The sequence below is a fragment of the Vanacampus margaritifer genome, chromosome 13 (assembly GCF_051991255.1).
Source record: "Vanacampus margaritifer isolate UIUO_Vmar chromosome 13, RoL_Vmar_1.0, whole genome shotgun sequence".
NCBI classification, from domain to species: domain Eukaryota; kingdom Metazoa; phylum Chordata; class Actinopteri; order Syngnathiformes; family Syngnathidae; genus Vanacampus; species Vanacampus margaritifer.
In genome coordinates this window covers 19922102-19939331 of record NC_135444.1, presented here as the reverse complement: position 1 = coordinate 19939331, position 17230 = coordinate 19922102, and the positions used below count along the sequence as shown (strand labels likewise).

The window sequence follows — 17230 nt, the reverse complement described above, 5'->3', positions numbered from 1 at the left end:
TACGCTAGCTGTACCAAATGGCTTGAAATGCTCCCACCTGCTGGTGCTTTGTCGTCATTGCAGCATCCACCCACCTCCATATCAACAAACCTCATTGGTCATCGACACTACGGATCCCTGTAAAGCTCAAAAATAAAACAGACTTGTTTCTATGTTTACGTTTTATTGTTGTTGTTATTCAGCGCTGAATCGTCATATTTGAGCAAATTACGTGTTTCGTCGCTTGCCTAATTTTAAGTTAGTTTTGAAACGCGGACAGAGTGGCGTTCGAATGTTTTTGTATATTTTCGCTTCGCCTTTTTCCACAGTGTAAGTCAGTGAGCTAGCTAGCTAGCTAGCTTGCAGACAGTCGACCAAACTGACAGCAATGGCTGCAGTCATTCTAAGTTTCCCAACTCTCCACGGTTTAAGGATATTCACGCAGTGAGTAAATGATTTACCTACACGCCGCTGTCTCCAAAATAAAGCCCGCGCTGTCGTGTCACTCGGTCGTCCTGCTGTTTTTCATCATTAGCTTGCTACCAATCACTTTTGCAAGTCGACTAATGTTAACCGAGCTAACCAGAAGAAAAAGACGAGAATTTACACGAATTCGCTAAGCCTTAATTCAAATTATTATTGGTGTATCATATATTTTATAGTATTGTCAAAACTGTGGTAGTGGTTGGAGAGGGGTTTGCTTGTGTTCATATTTGAGCAAGGTTAAATGAGGTAGCAGCAGAGCTGTCAGCTAACGTTGACAAGGATGTTTACAGTACCAACTAAATTAGTTTAGCACCGATTAGCCAACGTTCAATTAATTTTGTGCAAAATCTCTTTCCAGAAAATTGCTATGGACAAAAAGAGGAGTGAGACTTCTATCGGGAGGTGAGAGATGCACAATGCATTTACTATGTTCATGTGATTTTGAAGTGTTTTTGTTTTTCATATACCAAAATCCTCAAACTTATTTTTTTTCTTGTCATGATGGGTTGTTTTGTTTTGTTTTGTGTGTAGAATATTTAAAGATTTTTTTTTTAATCAATAGTGGGAAAAGGCTGTAACATAAAATGTGGGAAAAGTCAGCAATTTTATTTAATGAAACGTCACTAAAAGATTTTGTGATGTTGCTGGCAGGCGTGGGAAGGATAGAGAAGGTGCTGATAGCCAACCGAGGTGAGATCGCCTGTCGGGTCATGCGCACAGCAAAGAAGATGGGCGTCCGCTCTGTGGCAGTGTACAGCGATGCCGACAGACATTCGATGCATGTCGCCATGGTGAGATAGTTCAGTGTTCCACTTTGAAATCAGACCAAAGTTCCTTATTTCAAGTTTATTCTCTGTTTTGTGTGTGTTTCTCTAGGCGGATGAAGCGTACCACATCGGGCCGCCTGCTTCCCAGCAGAGTTATCTCAGCATGGAGAAGGTTTTAGAAGTGGCGAAGAAGTCTGGATCACATGTAAGTGGACTTTTCAGCTGCTACTTCACTTCTAGCAACATTGGCTACAAAAACTGTCCCTTCAGACTAATTGTCGAGCAAAAAAAAGTCTCATTTATCTTTACTTTTATTTGTTTATTTATATATATATATATATATATACAGGGTGTCCATAAAGTCTCTTTACCATTTAAAAAAAATTATTAAAAATGCAATTGATTAGATATTTTATTTAGATTTGTTCTATTGTATTCAGCGTTTATTAAAGTTGTTTTTTTTTTTTTTACCTCTTTTAATACACTTCTACATGGGCACCATTAGTTGCACGAAGCACATCAAGACGGTACTCCATTTCTTGCCATGTTCGCTGTAGCATAGCCTCATCAATTGTGGCAATGGCATCAGTAATCCTTTGCTTAAGGTCAGTAATGATAAACACTGTGTGTTTTTTTAAACACTGAATACAATAGAACAAATCTGAATAAAATATCTAATCAATTGCATTTTTAATAATTTTTTTAAATGGTAAAGAGACTTTATGGACACCCTGTGTATATATATATATATATATATTTTTTCCATTCATTTTTTTTTTTTTTATAAAATTTTTGAATTATATTTTTATATTCACTTTTATTCATTTATTTTGTCTTTTTTTTTTTTTTTTTTTTTTTTGGCAGTTTTGGTCCTCCATATCCCACAGGGTTCACTTATGCAGTTTTCCTTGTGTCTGCGTTGCTGTTTTCTGTCCAGGCAGTCCACCCTGGTTATGGCTTTCTGTCTGAGAACACGGAGTTTGCAGAGGCTTGTAAACAAAATGGAATCATCTTCATTGGTCCACCATCCTCTGCCATCCGAGATATGGGCATTAAGAGGTACGTCGGTGCTGGATTTCACTTTCCTTTTTTTTTTCTTTGGTCCTTCCTCGGGTCTCCTGACGGCCTCAGGCCTCTGGCTGGAAGTGTTCGGTTTAGGTGAACGGTATGGGATTTTTTAATAGGTTTTAGGTGAACTAATGAATACACACACACACTCGCACGCACGCACGCACGCACGCACATACACATACTCACCCACATAGAAAAAAAAAAGAAAAAAAAGAGAGCAATGATGATGACATGTCAAATCGGTAAAATTACCGAATGAACAATACTAAGCTCTCCAGGAAAAAAAAAAAAAAAGGAGGTACAATGACATTTAGTGCCAAGCTGGGTAATAATTGAGCTTCTGTGTTTATTTTTCAGCACTTCCAAACACATCATGTCGGCTGCAGGGGTGCCAATCATTGGCGGCTACCACGGCGATGACCAGTCAAATGAGAGACTGCAAGCGGAGGCTGAAAAAATAGGCTACCCTGTGATGATCAAGGCGGTCCGTGGAGGGGGTGGCAAGGTGAGGCGGCAAAATAGTATATATTTGGAACTTGACAGGGGAAAAAAAGGTGCCTGTACTCCTTCTTGATTTTTGTTGCCCCGATGCAATTTTCCCAAACTTGGCAAACCTGAAACTGACGACACAAGTGCGTCTACTAGACAAACTCATCAACTTGAAAGCAATAACTCAGACATGTTGATGTTCAGGGGATGCGCATTGCCCAGTCCGAGTCGGACTTCTTGGAACAGTTGGAATCCGCAAGACGAGAAGCCGTCAAATCCTTCAACGATGACGTGATGCTGATTGAGAAGTTTGTGGAGGATCCCAGGTAAGAAACAATCCAACTTGACGGACCGACGTTGTGTTGAGTGTGACTTTGGGGTGCGAGTGATCGTGTGTGCGCGCAGGCACGTCGAGGTTCAGGTGTTTGGCGACACGCACGGTAATGCCGTCTACCTGTTTGAGAGGGACTGCAGCGTGCAGAGGAGACATCAGAAGATCATCGAGGAAGCGCCGGGAGTGAGTTTCCACCTTCGGCAACCGCATAACATGAGCAAGTCCAAACACGGAATGAGAATCGATCAGCGTTTGAAGGAATGAGCAGTTAGGACCAGGGATTTTGCGGGTCATTAACTCACTTGTTCCCAAAAACGGATAAATACGTTCTATTTTAAATATTACCATGCTCCCAAAGACTTATTTATATGTTGTTTTTAACTTTTTTTTTTTTTTATGCTAGAGCATACAGAAGGCTTTGATGCAGCCTCTGAACTGCAGAGAACTGGCGAAGCAATGGTAGTAATTACAAAAACAGCCAGCAGGTGGCAGCAGAGTATGAGAGATCAACGAGGGTCATGTTGCAAAAGGCTCTTTCCCCCACTGTCTTAAACACTGGGAAGAAGAGCTTGTTGCAACATGGCCCTGGCTGGCTGATCTCTTATACTCTGCTGGCACCTGCTGGCCGTTTTATTTTTATTTTTTTATAACTACCATTGCATCACCGATTCTCTGCCGTTCAAAAGCTGCATCAAAGCCTTCTAGTATAAAAACGAGTGCTGTCAAAGTTAAAGCGTTAACCGATTAATTAATCACACAAAAAATATCGCATTAGTCATAAATTAACGCAAATTAATCGCACTATTAATTTTGACCATAGATTATCCTTTAGCGTGACAGCGGATGCTACGTTTAAGGTAGTAAGGTGTTTTAGCAATAAACATAATTACGTACATTTAATAAATGTTTGCGTATCACAGTTAGAATATTTGTTCATGTCAAAATATTGGGGGTATATTTTTCCATTAAAAATTTTGCAAGTAATTAACTGATTAGAAAAAGAGGAGGATGGATGAGCGTGTGCAGTGGATCAAAAAATGTTGAAGACGTCCTCATAACATTAAATGTCAAACGAATGAACACATAACCTCTCATCTTAAATTTGGCGGGAATTTTTTGGGGATAAAAAAGCTTTTTTTTTTAATTAAGCGATTAATCAAAATTGTAAGATGTGATTAATCTGATTAAAAAGTTTAATCGTTTGACAGCTCTAATAAAAACATAAAAAATGTATAAATATGATTTTGGGAGTGCAGGACAAAGTATTAACTCATTCACTGCCATTGACGGCTATAAACGTCATAAATTAATCTGAACTATTTCTATTAGTTTAACATTTTTTTCCCACTTTTGTTAACAAAAGTATGAAAACCTATAAAAAAAAAAAATTGTACATTTATAACATATAAAATTTGTGATTAATCGTGAGTTAACTAGTTAAGTCATGCGATTAATTTCGATTAAAAGTTTTAATCAACTGACACCCCTAAATTTTAATAAAATAAAAAATAATTTTAATTATTTTTTTTCCAATCTTTTTTTTTTTTTGTTGAAAATCTTATTAAAAATTAGGGGCGTCAGGCGATTACCATTTTTAATCGTAATTAATTGCAATTCACTCGTTAACTCACGATTAATCACAAATTTTATATCTATATATATATATATATATATATATATATTATATATATATACAATAAAAAAAAATCTTTTAGGTTTTCATACTCTTGTTAACAAAAGTGGGGAAAATGTTAAACTAATAGAAATAGTTCAAATGAATTTTTGACGTCTGTAGCCGTCAATGGCAGTGAATGAGTACATTTTTTTGGGGGGGGGGGGTTGAACTTGGGGGTGTGCAAAATGATTAATTAATTAATTGTATATTTTTTTTAGCCTGGCATCAATGCTGAGGTTCGACGTAAACTTGGTGAAGCGGCCGTGAAAGCAGCTAAAGCTGTCAACTATGTGGGAGCAGGTCAGATATGCACGCACGCACGCACGTTCGCACGCACGTTCGCCAACCTGCAACCTTCCATGACACCCGCGCAGGCACGGTGGAGTTCATCATGGATGCCCGGCACAACTTCTACTTCATGGAGATGAACACGAGGCTGCAGGTGGAGCACCCCGTCTCCGAGATGATCACCGGCACGGACCTGGTGGAGTGGCAGCTGCGGGTGAGCCGAGCGTTTGACCTCTGACCTCTTGGACGCGTCCCAAATCTCACCTAGGGTTCCATCTGTCCTGCAGGTGGCAGCAGGGGAGCGCCTACCTCTGCTTCAAGATGACATCATGCTCACAGGTCACTCCTTTGAGGCCCGCATTTATGCGGAGGATCCAAACAATGACTTCCTCCCGGGGGCGGGGCCTCTGCTGCATCTCTCCACGCCGCCGTCAGACGGGCACACTCGCATCGAGACTGGAGTCAGACAAGGTGTGAGGAGTTTGCAGTCCAAAGTTCTTTCTGCGTTCATATCGTCTGTGAGCAACATTTGTCATATATTTTGTGTGTGTTTGTAGGAGACGAGGTGTCTGCTCATTATGATCCGATGATAGCCAAGCTTGTGGTGTGGGGGGAGGACCGCCCCGCTGCCTTGAAGAAGCTGCGCTACTGCTTAAGGCAATACAATGTAAGGCATGGAATCCATGGAGATCCGTTTTGTTTGTTTTTTAACCAAACTTTGATGAGATGAAAATAGTTTTGGAATTCTAGTTCAATATTTGTAAATATAAATGAAAAAGATTCTGAAGTAAATGAAGTCAGGTCATTCATAAATGTTAGAAAATACTTTTAAACCTCAACTTTTAAAATTTTATTTTCTAAGGCATATTAAAAATAATCGATTCATGGTTTTATGAATCGATATCAGGCTCGAAAAAGGAAAATCGATTCGATATCGATTATTTTATTTTTTTTTAAGACCCAACCCTATCTAGAGTATCAGGTTTTTGGGATATTTTCTTTTTTTGTTTTGAAGTTTAACCTATAAAAGCTTGCACAATATGGATTTCATCAAACATTTTCATGACCTTTAAAAAAAAATAAATAAAATAATCCACCTGCTGAACTCTTAATTGATAAATATTACTAAATATAACACATATTACATTATTATTATGAAATCCTGATGGGCTATCAAAAAAATTTATTACAATTATTTAGTACATTTCTTGACCATTGTTATAATAATAATAATAATAATAATAATAAATTGTATTTGTAAAGCACTTTATATTTGACATCAAACCTCAAAATGCTACAGTGAGTAAACATAAAACCTATTTTTTAAAAAAAATGTTATGTAATCTTGGCAACTGAAAATGGTTACATTTAGGGCCGGCAACAAACGATTATTTTAATAATCCATCAATCTATTGATTGATTTATGAATCAGATTTCATATTGACAGTGCACAAACATCAATTAATTATGATTCCGTTACTGACTTGGTCCCGAACACATCATCAGAAAATAGCCAAAAAAATAGATAACCATCAAGAACCACCACCAGAAATAACCATCAATTAATTTGGTAATCGATTAATTGTCGAATAATTGATCAGTAGTTCTATAAAAACGAACAGCACGCGATTTGTGTTGACCGAGTTTGCTGTTCTTCCGTCAGATCGTCGGTCTGAGCACCAACATCAACTTCCTGCTGAGCCTGTCGGGCCACCCGCAGTTTGAGGCGGGCAATGTCAGCACCAGCTTCATCCCTCAGCACTACGACGATCTCTTCCCCGCGCCGGAAACTCCCTCCGGGGCCACCCTCTGCCAGGCGGCCCTCGGGTTGCTGCTCCACGAGAGGAAAAGCACAGAGGACTTCACCGGCACCTCCGCAGGTGAGAACGATCGACCGTTTGAAGGGAAAAGATCCATCAGTGCGTGTGCGTTTGTGCCCGCCAGATCCGTTCTCGCCATTTGGCTCCAGTAGCGGCTGGAGGCTGAACACGCACTTGCACAGGAACATGACGCTGCAGCTGGGAGATAAGAGTAAGTAGTTCGCACCCTGTGCTCAACTGGAAAGGTGGTTTATTTGTTTCACCATAGCTTTTTAGTCATGACCGTCCTTTACAAAAACGATTCTTATTTGCTTTTTAGAGGTCGACGTGATCATCACATACAACAAAGATGGAAGCTACACAATGCAGGTGAGCCACATTTTAACAGGTCCTTATCAAAATTACCTGTCACGATTGAATTTAGGGGTGTGCCAAAAAATGGATTCTCATAAGAATCGCGTTTCTTATTTAAGTATGATTCAGAATCGATTTTAAATGTCCCCAAATCGATTTTATTTTATACTGTCTGTGTGTGCCTTTATTTGGAGCGCTGTTCGTGTTGTACCCGGTTTGGCCACTGAGTGGCAGTGTGGTTCCACGCGGTCGAATACACTGTTAAGTTGTAGCCGCATTAGAAAGTAGAAAGAAAAAGTCACAATCAAGTTATTCCAATAAAAGTTTTTTTTTTCCCAGCGTGGAGCCGTTATTTTGAGTGATAAAAGTGCAGCGAGTAGCGCGCTAATTAGCATTAGTGAGTCAGACTGGAGCAGATCATTATAAGTCCTTGCACATCTATAGATTGAAGCAAAAATTATTGTCAATCAAATCATTTTGAATTAAAAAAAAATCATTCTTAACCGAAAATCGATTCTGAATCGAATCGCAGACCCAAAAATCGGAATTGAGTCGAATCGTGGGACATTCAAAGATTCCCACCCCTAATTGAATTACTCCATTACAAAAATAGTTGATTCAATGTGATCATCAATTAGCTTTTAATTTATTTTGATACCTCGGATCAAAATGTTTAAAATCAAAGCAATGTGATTATTATTAATTTTTTGTGTTGGGTGCATCCAGTTGGGCGAGGAGGAGTTTGACGTGACGGGGGAGCTGGAGAAAGAGGGCGGGGCTTCCTTTCTGCACTGCTCCGTCAATGGCGTCAAGTCTCGGCCCAAGCTGGTGATCCTGGACAACAGCGTTCATCTCTTCTCCATGGTCAGTGGAAAACATTTTGAGCGCATTTTTCCATACCCTTGCTAGCCCATATAGTAACTCATTCAATGGCAGCCATTTTGGAAGATTTTGACATTTTAAAGTCCCCACAGGATATTGTGTTCAATGATTATATATTCGCTCCCTCCACTTAACCGCATTGAAAAAACATGATTGACGAGTTTTAACATTAAGTGCCGTCATTTTCACTGTATTTGAAATATTGTGGACATTGTGACCCCTTGTCTCAAAAGACAGTCCACATTGTCCCCATGACGGACGTTAACAGTTATGTTGTCGTGCGCAGGAGGGGAGCGCTGACGTGTCCGTTCCGGTTCCAAAGTATCTGGCCGCTGTGAGCGGATCGGCCGCTCAGGGCGGCGCCGTGGCCCCCATGACCGGAACCATCGAGAAGGTGACTTCATCTCGTCCTCACCCTTGCCAGGCCTGGTTACGATCGACGGGATGGAAATCGGCGGCGTTGTTATCACCTTCTTTAATGTCGAGACTTGATAGAAAGTTGTTTTTAAATGTAACAAAATTGAATGAAAAAAACAATCACACAGCAAGTGACGGTACAAGACAAAATGGCTGCCCAATGGACTGACAATGTCTCGTTTTGCGTTAGGTGCTGGTGAAGGCGGGCGACAAAGTCAACGTCGGTGACCCACTGATGGTCATGATTGCCATGAAGATGGAGGTGAGACAAACGTAAACACACTTTTCCAACGGAGGTAACGAGCGACTGCTTTAATGTGTCACCAGCACATCATTCGGGCTCCTAAATCGGGGGTGATCAAAAAAGTCTTCTTCAGCGAGGGCTCTCAGGCCAATCGACACGCCCCATTGGTGGAACTGGAAGAAGAGGGCGGGGCCGACGAGGAGGCTGCCCAGTAGTTCGGCGTAAACTCAGTCTGGAATGGTTGAGACTGGAGCTCAAAATGGAGGTTTTGGAGGGATTCAAGTTGAAATGCTAACATCATCACGAGACTGGCCTTTACACTTTGCTGCCTTTATTACTTCTTTGAGTCGTTGTAATTTGCCGTCTGGCTAATTGTGGCAGCACCGTGGTTGCTTTGGAAGAACATCCACGTCGTTCGTCTCTCTGACCACAAGTGACCAATTAGCAGAATGCTGGCAGAACTTCACACTAATAGAAATAGTTACTGATGAGGGAGGGAGATTTTTTTGAACGATCAATAGTTTTTTGCAGATTCTACATTATGGTTGGTATCTTGTTTCAAAACCTGTATTAAAGTCTACTCCATTAATGCAAATGAACCTTGTGTCAAACAATCCCCAGACTCAATGTGTGACTTTTTTATTTTATTTTTAAAATATAATAGAACTTTATCCTGGCCCTCCAGAATGTTAAGGCTAAATGTTTGATAGGCTTTTTAGCTTGTTTTTGATTAGTTTTAAAAGCAAATAGTACACATTGGCTCATCTTTACTGTTACTAATAAATTAGACATATGTTAAGTGTTGTACTGTGGTATTGTGTTTGAATCATTATAACTTCACTGTTTTTCATGTACAATTAATGCCTTTAAAATGTCATCACAGATACTCAGGAAACAGGTAACGACCAATCACGGCTCATCTTTTTTTCTGGGTTCGTTTCACTGATCTGAGTATATGACTAGATAGCCGATAGGGCAAGACTTTTGAAGCCGCGAGGCCGCCATATTGCTCCTCCCAAGAAACGTTTCCTGGCATACGATCCTTACGTGCTGTTTGGCTTTTTCTATTTATTTTAATTATTTCTTTCATTTCAGAAAGCCTACACTACCTATAGGTTTAAAAGTGACAACATTTGGTGATTTTCATACCTCAATTAAAAATGACTCATTACTTCGTCTGGCCTGACTTTTGAAGCCGCCATATTGCTCATTCCAAGAAACTTTTCTCGGCATACGATCCTTACAGTGACATGGAGTTTGGCTTTTCCATTTATTTTAATTATTTATTTCATTTCAGAAAGCCTACACTACCTATAGGTTTAAAGTGACAACATTTGGTGATGTTCATAACTCCAATTAAAAATGAATCATTACTTCGTCTGGCCTGCAGGCAAAAATGCTGCAAAAATTATCCTCCATCCCCAGCCCTATCTGCGTGTGTTCGCGCATGCGTAGTCAGCTTCCCGGTAGAAAAGTCCGCAAATAGGCAGATCGCTACGCAGCCTTTTTACGTCACTGTATTATTCCTATGCGAACGTACGTTCGCACAGTGCATTCGTGAATTCAAAACACACTTAGTGCAAAGCAAAGCAAAGCGGTAAGATGACGCCACTCTGGAGAATATACAACTATTTTCATGCCTTTGTTTTGAGGGAAAACGCCATTTTTTGAAGGATGGGAGACCAACGCTTTAGCTACCGGATATTCAGCAAAGTAAGGGACAAATAATTATTCATACTTTTTTATAAAGAATGGTGCAAAAGGGAAGATTGGCTTTGTGGATGTGCTTCAATTAACTGGCTGTTTCACTTTACATGGTGTTTGGCATTGCTATTGCTATTGCTAGCTTGATTTTGTGAGGAATTAGGCTGTTTTACTGAGAGATATTCACTTTATTACATTCTTTCCGGGCGTCCGGGCGTGTTTATAATTGTCAGTTTTTCGTTGTGCGGCAAGTTACGAACCCCGCTCGAAGTAGTGGCTCAGTCACTAGCTACAAGCCCCACCAGGACCAACGCCACCTACTGTAGCGATGATTAATTCTAATGCTGAAATTAATAATGGGTTTTAAAAATGATTAGTTAACCACTAGATGACTGGTTGAAAAATGGTTAGAATCATGAAAAATAAATAAATCGCAATTTAATTCTGCACCATCTTATGATGTCACGTTTATTTCATTTTTTTCAACACTTTTTGGAGCATCGAAAATGACAAACATTCAACCCTAGTCAGTCCGGGCGTAGCTAACTTTTTTTTTTTTTGCACTCATCCACACAAACATGGTCTCCCAGGCGGGAAAGCGAACCCACGCCAACCTGCATCTTAGGCAAGTGACGGTTCCACTCCGCCACCTGGAGCCGGGCGCAGCTAATTAATGCCACGAAAGAAAGTCGAGCGTGTTCAGGGGCCCTGAAAACGGGCGTGTCAACGTTGGTTTCCTAGTGTCTCAGCCATTGGGTTAAAAAATTGTTTTTAAGGTCAACAAAACGAGAAAACAGCTTCTTCTTAAAAACGTATTTATTTCATAAATATAACCGCATTTTCATAAACATCAGCTGTACGACAGTATTACAGACAAGAGGAATGATAGACGACATACATCAGCCAACAGGAGTGATGAAATGATCCAAATGCTTCCCAGTTAACGCACGGACATGCTGTGTGTGTGTCTTGAGTGCTGCTGAGTCACATCAGCTGAGTTCTAATGCACAGCACGGATTGGTTAACACTTTCATTTGGCCATTTTATTTCATTTAGGCCTGCAAAGTCTGAACTTGTTCCAAAACAAATTGGAAAACGGCCCATTTGCCAAGTAAAGTGTTTGTTTTTTTTTCTCGATGTTGGCCAGAATGAATTGAGCAGTTGTGCATCATTGACGCTGCTAATATCTCACACGATCCCATTTAGAACAAACTGTTATAAATATACCCACATCATTTTACTTGTGTTCAGTAGGTGCAAATAGTACCAAGATATCGCTGGTGAATTAGAAAGCGTTTCAGATGGATTACATTTTATATGGAAGAAATAAAAATAAAATGGCTGAGTAATGTACTCCCACAAATAGCTTTGGAACTTTAGGTGATATCTAAGCAGCCTTCAATTCCCAAAGATTATTATATAGAAAGTTAGATTGTAGGTTGTTCAAATGCCTCTCGAGTGCCTCTCGCTGGCTACATCAAATGATTTTCAAATAAATATTTATTTTTGTATATTTGGGATTTAGCAAGTACAGCTTTTAGATTCTCAAATATAGTTTAGAAATATCACAAGTTGATCTAATCACCGGCCACAAAAGACGACATCATGACAAGCATTTGTCATACGCAAAACAAAAATAATTCTCCTTCATGTGCAAACAATTTTTACCGTGGCGCAATTTTTTAACAGCTACAATGAGGTCCACTGGTTGGAAAAAAAAAAGGTGCAAGTAGAAAAAAAGTATGCGTTTGGTTCGATTCAAAAATATGTTTGAACTCTTCAAATGAACTGCAATGAGGCCGAGTGGCAGTCCCACTCGCATACAATATTGCTACGGAACGGAAACAAGTAACAGGAAAGCAATCATTTCAACAAAACAGAAAAGACAATCAGACTGTGGAAGGCTGTGGAGGATCTTGAGGGGAAAAAAAAACATCACATGGTTTCAAGTTTAAAACGGTTGTCTTGCAGTTTTTCCTTCCCAACACACTGGAGTGCGATTTATTGATTGGGATTAAACGTCGAAACCACGAGAAGGACGTGGCCACTGGAGCGAGGTGGTACGAGGCCGCAAACATGCACAGGCGTCGTCATCATCATCATCAGGTTGGTGAACAAGACATCAACATCCAAAGCGCAAACACAAAATGCTGACAAATGAAAATGAAACGTGGAGAATGGACGAGATGACGTTGACGCCGTTGAAACGAGACGCAAACATTCGTCGGTCAAGAGTCGGCGCGCAGCAGCCGTGACTACCAAAGGCAACAAATTCGCCAGCCGCCATCTATTTACAGTACCTTCAATAACTGAGCGATAAGCGGGCGGGAGAGGGGGGGGGGGGTGGTTGCTTCCTGAAAAACAATTATGGCTTCAACAACAAACACACTTTGAGGTCGGGAGAGTCGAGACGAGGAAGCCGCACGGGCGCGAGCGCGGGTAGGCACGAAAAAGAACGCAGCAGCTCTTTGGTATCCACGTGGAGGTCCACGAACAATTGGGGAACGCGTGGACGTACGGACGGACGGACGGGGTCCTGGATGCTACGAGCAGGCCGCGGCTGCATTTGGAAACGTGAAGCAAAAAGTGCAGGTTGCGAAGGTGGTCACGTTTTTTTTTTTTTTTTTTTGCAAGAGACTTTCCACCATCAAACTCGTCAGTCCTGGGGCGGCTCGTGGTTCAAGTCCGTCCAACTGATGATGAGCAAACTGATGGAAGACGTTTCAGCATTTATTCCAGAGCATTTCATATCCATCTAAATTTCTATCTATGCACTAGTACACGCTTTGTCCTCACTACTAAGGCAATTCAGTAAACTAGTGTAACAACTTGAGCTCAGTCTTACTAGTAACCCTTTTCCCAGAACTGTATGACATTTCTGCACACTGTCAACTACTGCTGCAGGCACTAGAAGAAACATAAAAAAAAATCAACTTGTTAACATCTTGTACTAGTAGTGCTCATATCTAAACTAGTACTGAGAGACGTTAAGCACTTCACTAATACTACTAGCAGTGTAGGTGCCTACTAGTGACATTAAATCCTACTATTTGACATTTCGCATTGACCGCATGTGGTTATCAACTAGTTAACAGTGCTTCACTGACAGTATCAGTGGCAAACAGGTAACTAGTACAACTGAGTGACTAAATGTACTAGTTAAATTTGCTTGTATGGGAGCATGCAGATGTCAGCTAGTGCTTCTACTACTACTAGTAGTAGTAGTAGTAGTAACAACATTCTATTGTTAACATCTAGTGCTTCACTAGTACTCGTAGTATAGATATTTCAACTAGTACTAGTGCCAACATTTTGTTAACAATTAGCACCTCATTAGTACTAGTACGTGGCATTAAATTCTACTAGTTAACATTAAGCACTTTACTACTAGTGCACAGATGTCAATTTTGTTATTGACAAACTTGATATTTCAACTAGTACTCGTGCCAGCATTGTGTTAACAATTAGCGCTTCATTAGTACTAGTACATCGTGGCATTAAATTTTACTAGGTAACATTAGTGCTTCACTGGTAGTATCAGTAGCACGCAGGCCTTAAATAGTGCAACTAGTCACTATGATTGAGTGACACAATTGACGAGTTAAGTTAATTGCAAGTAGCATGCAAACGTCAGCTAGCATTACTGGTGACAAAATACTCCATCTGCTTCACAAATGGTACTAGCAGTGCGCTAATACTACTAGTGCGCTAATAACTACTAGTGATGTAAAATTGTACTAGCCATCATTTAGCATTTCACTAGTAGCGTGCAGATGGCAGCTCGTACTACTAGTGACAAGATTGTACTGGTTAATATTGAGTGCAGTTGTCAACTCGTGCTCAGCGTTGACAACTTTTAACAAGTAGTTGTTATGATAATGCACAGAAATGTTGCATAGTAGTGGGAGGTAGTAATTAACTTATTCACTGCCAGCCCAGTAAAAATTAATCTTTGACATCTCTAACTGTAAATGGCAGTGAATTAAATAAAATTAAAAAAACAACCACACACAGTTGCTACTAGTACACCCAAGGTGTTTTACTAGTGCACTGAATTATCTTACTATTGAGGACAACGAGTGTAGTCGTGCATGTAGCGTAAGATGGACATGAAGTGTGCGACGTCCTTCAAGCAGGTCTGTCTCCTCAAACGAAGTTCATGCGCTGCCGAGGACCTTCAAGTGTCCTTTTTGGTTGCATTAGCAGCTCCAGCTGAGTCCACTAAGTACGCTTAGAAGCCGGTACGAGAGGTTGTGGGTTTGTGGGGTTGTGGGGAGGGGTCTGCTCAGCAGTGGGTGACCTCGATGGGCGACAGCGTCAGGACACTACGATCGTTGTCTGCGTCAGCCCAACACCTGAAACGAGGCAGCAGTAACGGAGGTTAGGGCGCCGGCCACAAGGCGGGCGCGAGCGCAGCGGGCCGACAGCCGGCTTTGTCGTTTGCCAATCGGGCATTCGAAACCCGCGCGAGCAGGCGGGGTGGAAACAGGAGGCGACAATGAGGGATGGAAAAGTGCAATTGGAAATCTGATGGGGGTTAAGTACTGATGCCTCATTTGGATGATGGATAAAAATCTTCTTCCGGAAGGATTTGAAAAAAATCAGTGTTTGTGATTTTGCCTTCATACAGCAACATTATATTAACTCGTTTGCTCCCCAAAACTTATAAACATTTTCTATTTTAAATATTGTCATGATCCCAAAAACGTATTTAGACGTTTTTTTTAATTATTATTATTATTTTTTTAAATGCTAGAGCACACAGAAGGCTTTGATGCAGAGGATGCTTAAAGCAATGGTAGTTATTATTTAAAAAATTGGCCATCAGGTGGCAGCAGAGTAAAAGAGATCAGCCACAAGCTCTTTTCCCCACAGTTTTAAACAGGTTTGTGAATAATGCCGAAACTTGGCTAAATTCTAATGCTAATTGCTGCAAAACGGAAACAGATAGAAATATACTTTTCCTGCTGAAAGAAGAGACTCTAATCTTTTTTTTTTTGGTAGTAAGTGGTGAAATCTTGGATTTCCAAGGAGGAACTTACAATTTGGCCACGTCCATGAGCTCAGACCATGACAGCAAGACATTTTCAAACGTCTTTTTTATTTTGATTATTTTGACATATTTGCCTTTTACATTTACTTTTAAGGTCCTGACAGCTGCCATTTTGTGAGAAGAATGTCTTTCCCATCACATCTGATTTCAAATCTATGGTGATGGCGTATAAAAGCAAAATCATACAAACTCTCAAATCCTACATGGACTCAAATGTGAACTAAAACCAACACATCGAAATCGACATGAGGCTTCATCTACTCAACCCAAATCAAAAATGATGATCAAAGAGAAATCATTGGTGATTAAAAAGGCAAGAACAACATCATCTACAAGGCCAACTACGGAATCCCTTGACTTGTCTTTCCAATTCCGCTCTAAAAGGTGAAGACAACCGTTTTAAGACCTGCTGAATCCTAAACAATCGACTTGAAATAAGATGGCTCAAAATGTGAACCAGTCAACTCTTCTGCTTGGACTACAAAAACAGACCTCAAGACACACATCATATAAGGCTTTACAATCCAGCGGCAAAATATTGGCTTGGGACTGGAATTAGGCTGAGTAAAAGGTGTGTGCGTGCGCGCGTGAAGGTGACTTGACATTTGTAAAGAGCCGAGAGGTATGCCAAACAAACAGGGCCACGTCCGGTTTATTCATCAGGGAAAGCCTCTTTGACACCTCATGCCTCTTCCAGCTTTGTGGCCTGCAGACAAGATGGCCGTTGCCAGCAAACAGCCCGCACGGACTGACGTGATGTTTTCCTACTCCGACGATCAAGATGGACACGAGCGTGTGAAGGAGGAAAGGATACAAACAAAAACCGGCACTTTAGGTTTCTCGGTGAGTTTAGACTGCGGAAACGCTACGTTAGGGATGTATTCTGATGATGACGTTTGAAGAAGCCACTTCAATGGAAAGGTCAAGGAAATCTTTTCTGGCACAGGAATTACTTGATGTACTTTGTGGTCATTTCAAATGATGGCCCAAAGAGATTAGCTCATTGAAATGGCACACTAATTATTTGCAGAATAATTGAAGGTCTTGTGGGTTAATGAGATTATTACCTAGACTACAATCCCGTAATTATTAAGTATGCCGACAATTTTAATTATGTGCACACGCTTAAGTGAGACGTCCAATTTGGACTTGGACCATTTTACAACGTTGTACTTTTCTGACACCCTATAGACTCTATAGCGTTCATACATTTTAGAATGAAAACGTAGAAATAAAGATGCCCAACCCTTTCATCATCGTTGACTGAACGTTGCAACAGAGAGCCCAGCCTAGTTGTTTCCAATAATACAATCATGCCTTTATTAACTCTGGGCACTGAAGTCCTGAATTTCAGGCACCAGTTGACCGTATTGAACATCTTCTCTGCTGGGAAGGCGCCGTTTACTGACTCAAGCTAAAAGGTGCTAACTATGTCAGTTATATAGATTCTGAAGTCATCTGTTAAAGTGCATAATAAAGTGTCCCTGAAAAGTGAGGTCCTAAATACCACACAGAGGGGGCCAAACAGGACACTAATGAATGGCCAACAATTAAAACAGGTTACATATTAGTGAGTAATACTGAGATCTGCTGCATGCCTTTATATCATGACGGGTCTCCATTACGATGAATGATGATTTTAATCAATTCAGTCAACCTTTTGCAGT

The 17230-nt window shown here is 40.5% G+C and overlaps 1 protein-coding gene and 1 long non-coding RNA gene across 2 annotated transcripts; both read left to right on the top strand.

The window, feature by feature from the left end:
• Window positions 1-108: 108 nt before the first annotated feature.
• Window positions 109-9420, top strand: mccc1 (methylcrotonyl-CoA carboxylase subunit). The gene is made up of 19 exons (XM_077585191.1): window positions 109-423; window positions 824-867; window positions 1117-1256; window positions 1342-1437; window positions 2170-2291; window positions 2661-2808; window positions 2997-3118; window positions 3198-3309; window positions 5020-5101; window positions 5176-5303; window positions 5377-5560; window positions 5647-5756; window positions 6753-6969; window positions 7034-7120; window positions 7229-7278; window positions 7990-8127; window positions 8432-8539; window positions 8753-8824; window positions 8890-9420. The coding sequence occupies exons 1-19, from the start codon at window positions 368-370 to the stop codon at window positions 9019-9021; spliced, it is 2148 nt and encodes a 715-aa protein (XP_077441317.1). The 5' UTR covers window positions 109-367; the 3' UTR covers window positions 9022-9420.
• Window positions 9421-10344: 924 nt separating this feature from the next.
• LOC144062374 (uncharacterized) lies at window positions 10345-16782 on the top strand. Its single transcript, XR_013296392.1, has 3 exons — window positions 10345-10519; window positions 12482-12616; window positions 16261-16782. It is a non-coding gene; the product is annotated as an uncharacterized LOC144062374 (long non-coding RNA).
• Window positions 16783-17230: the final 448 nt, after the last annotated feature.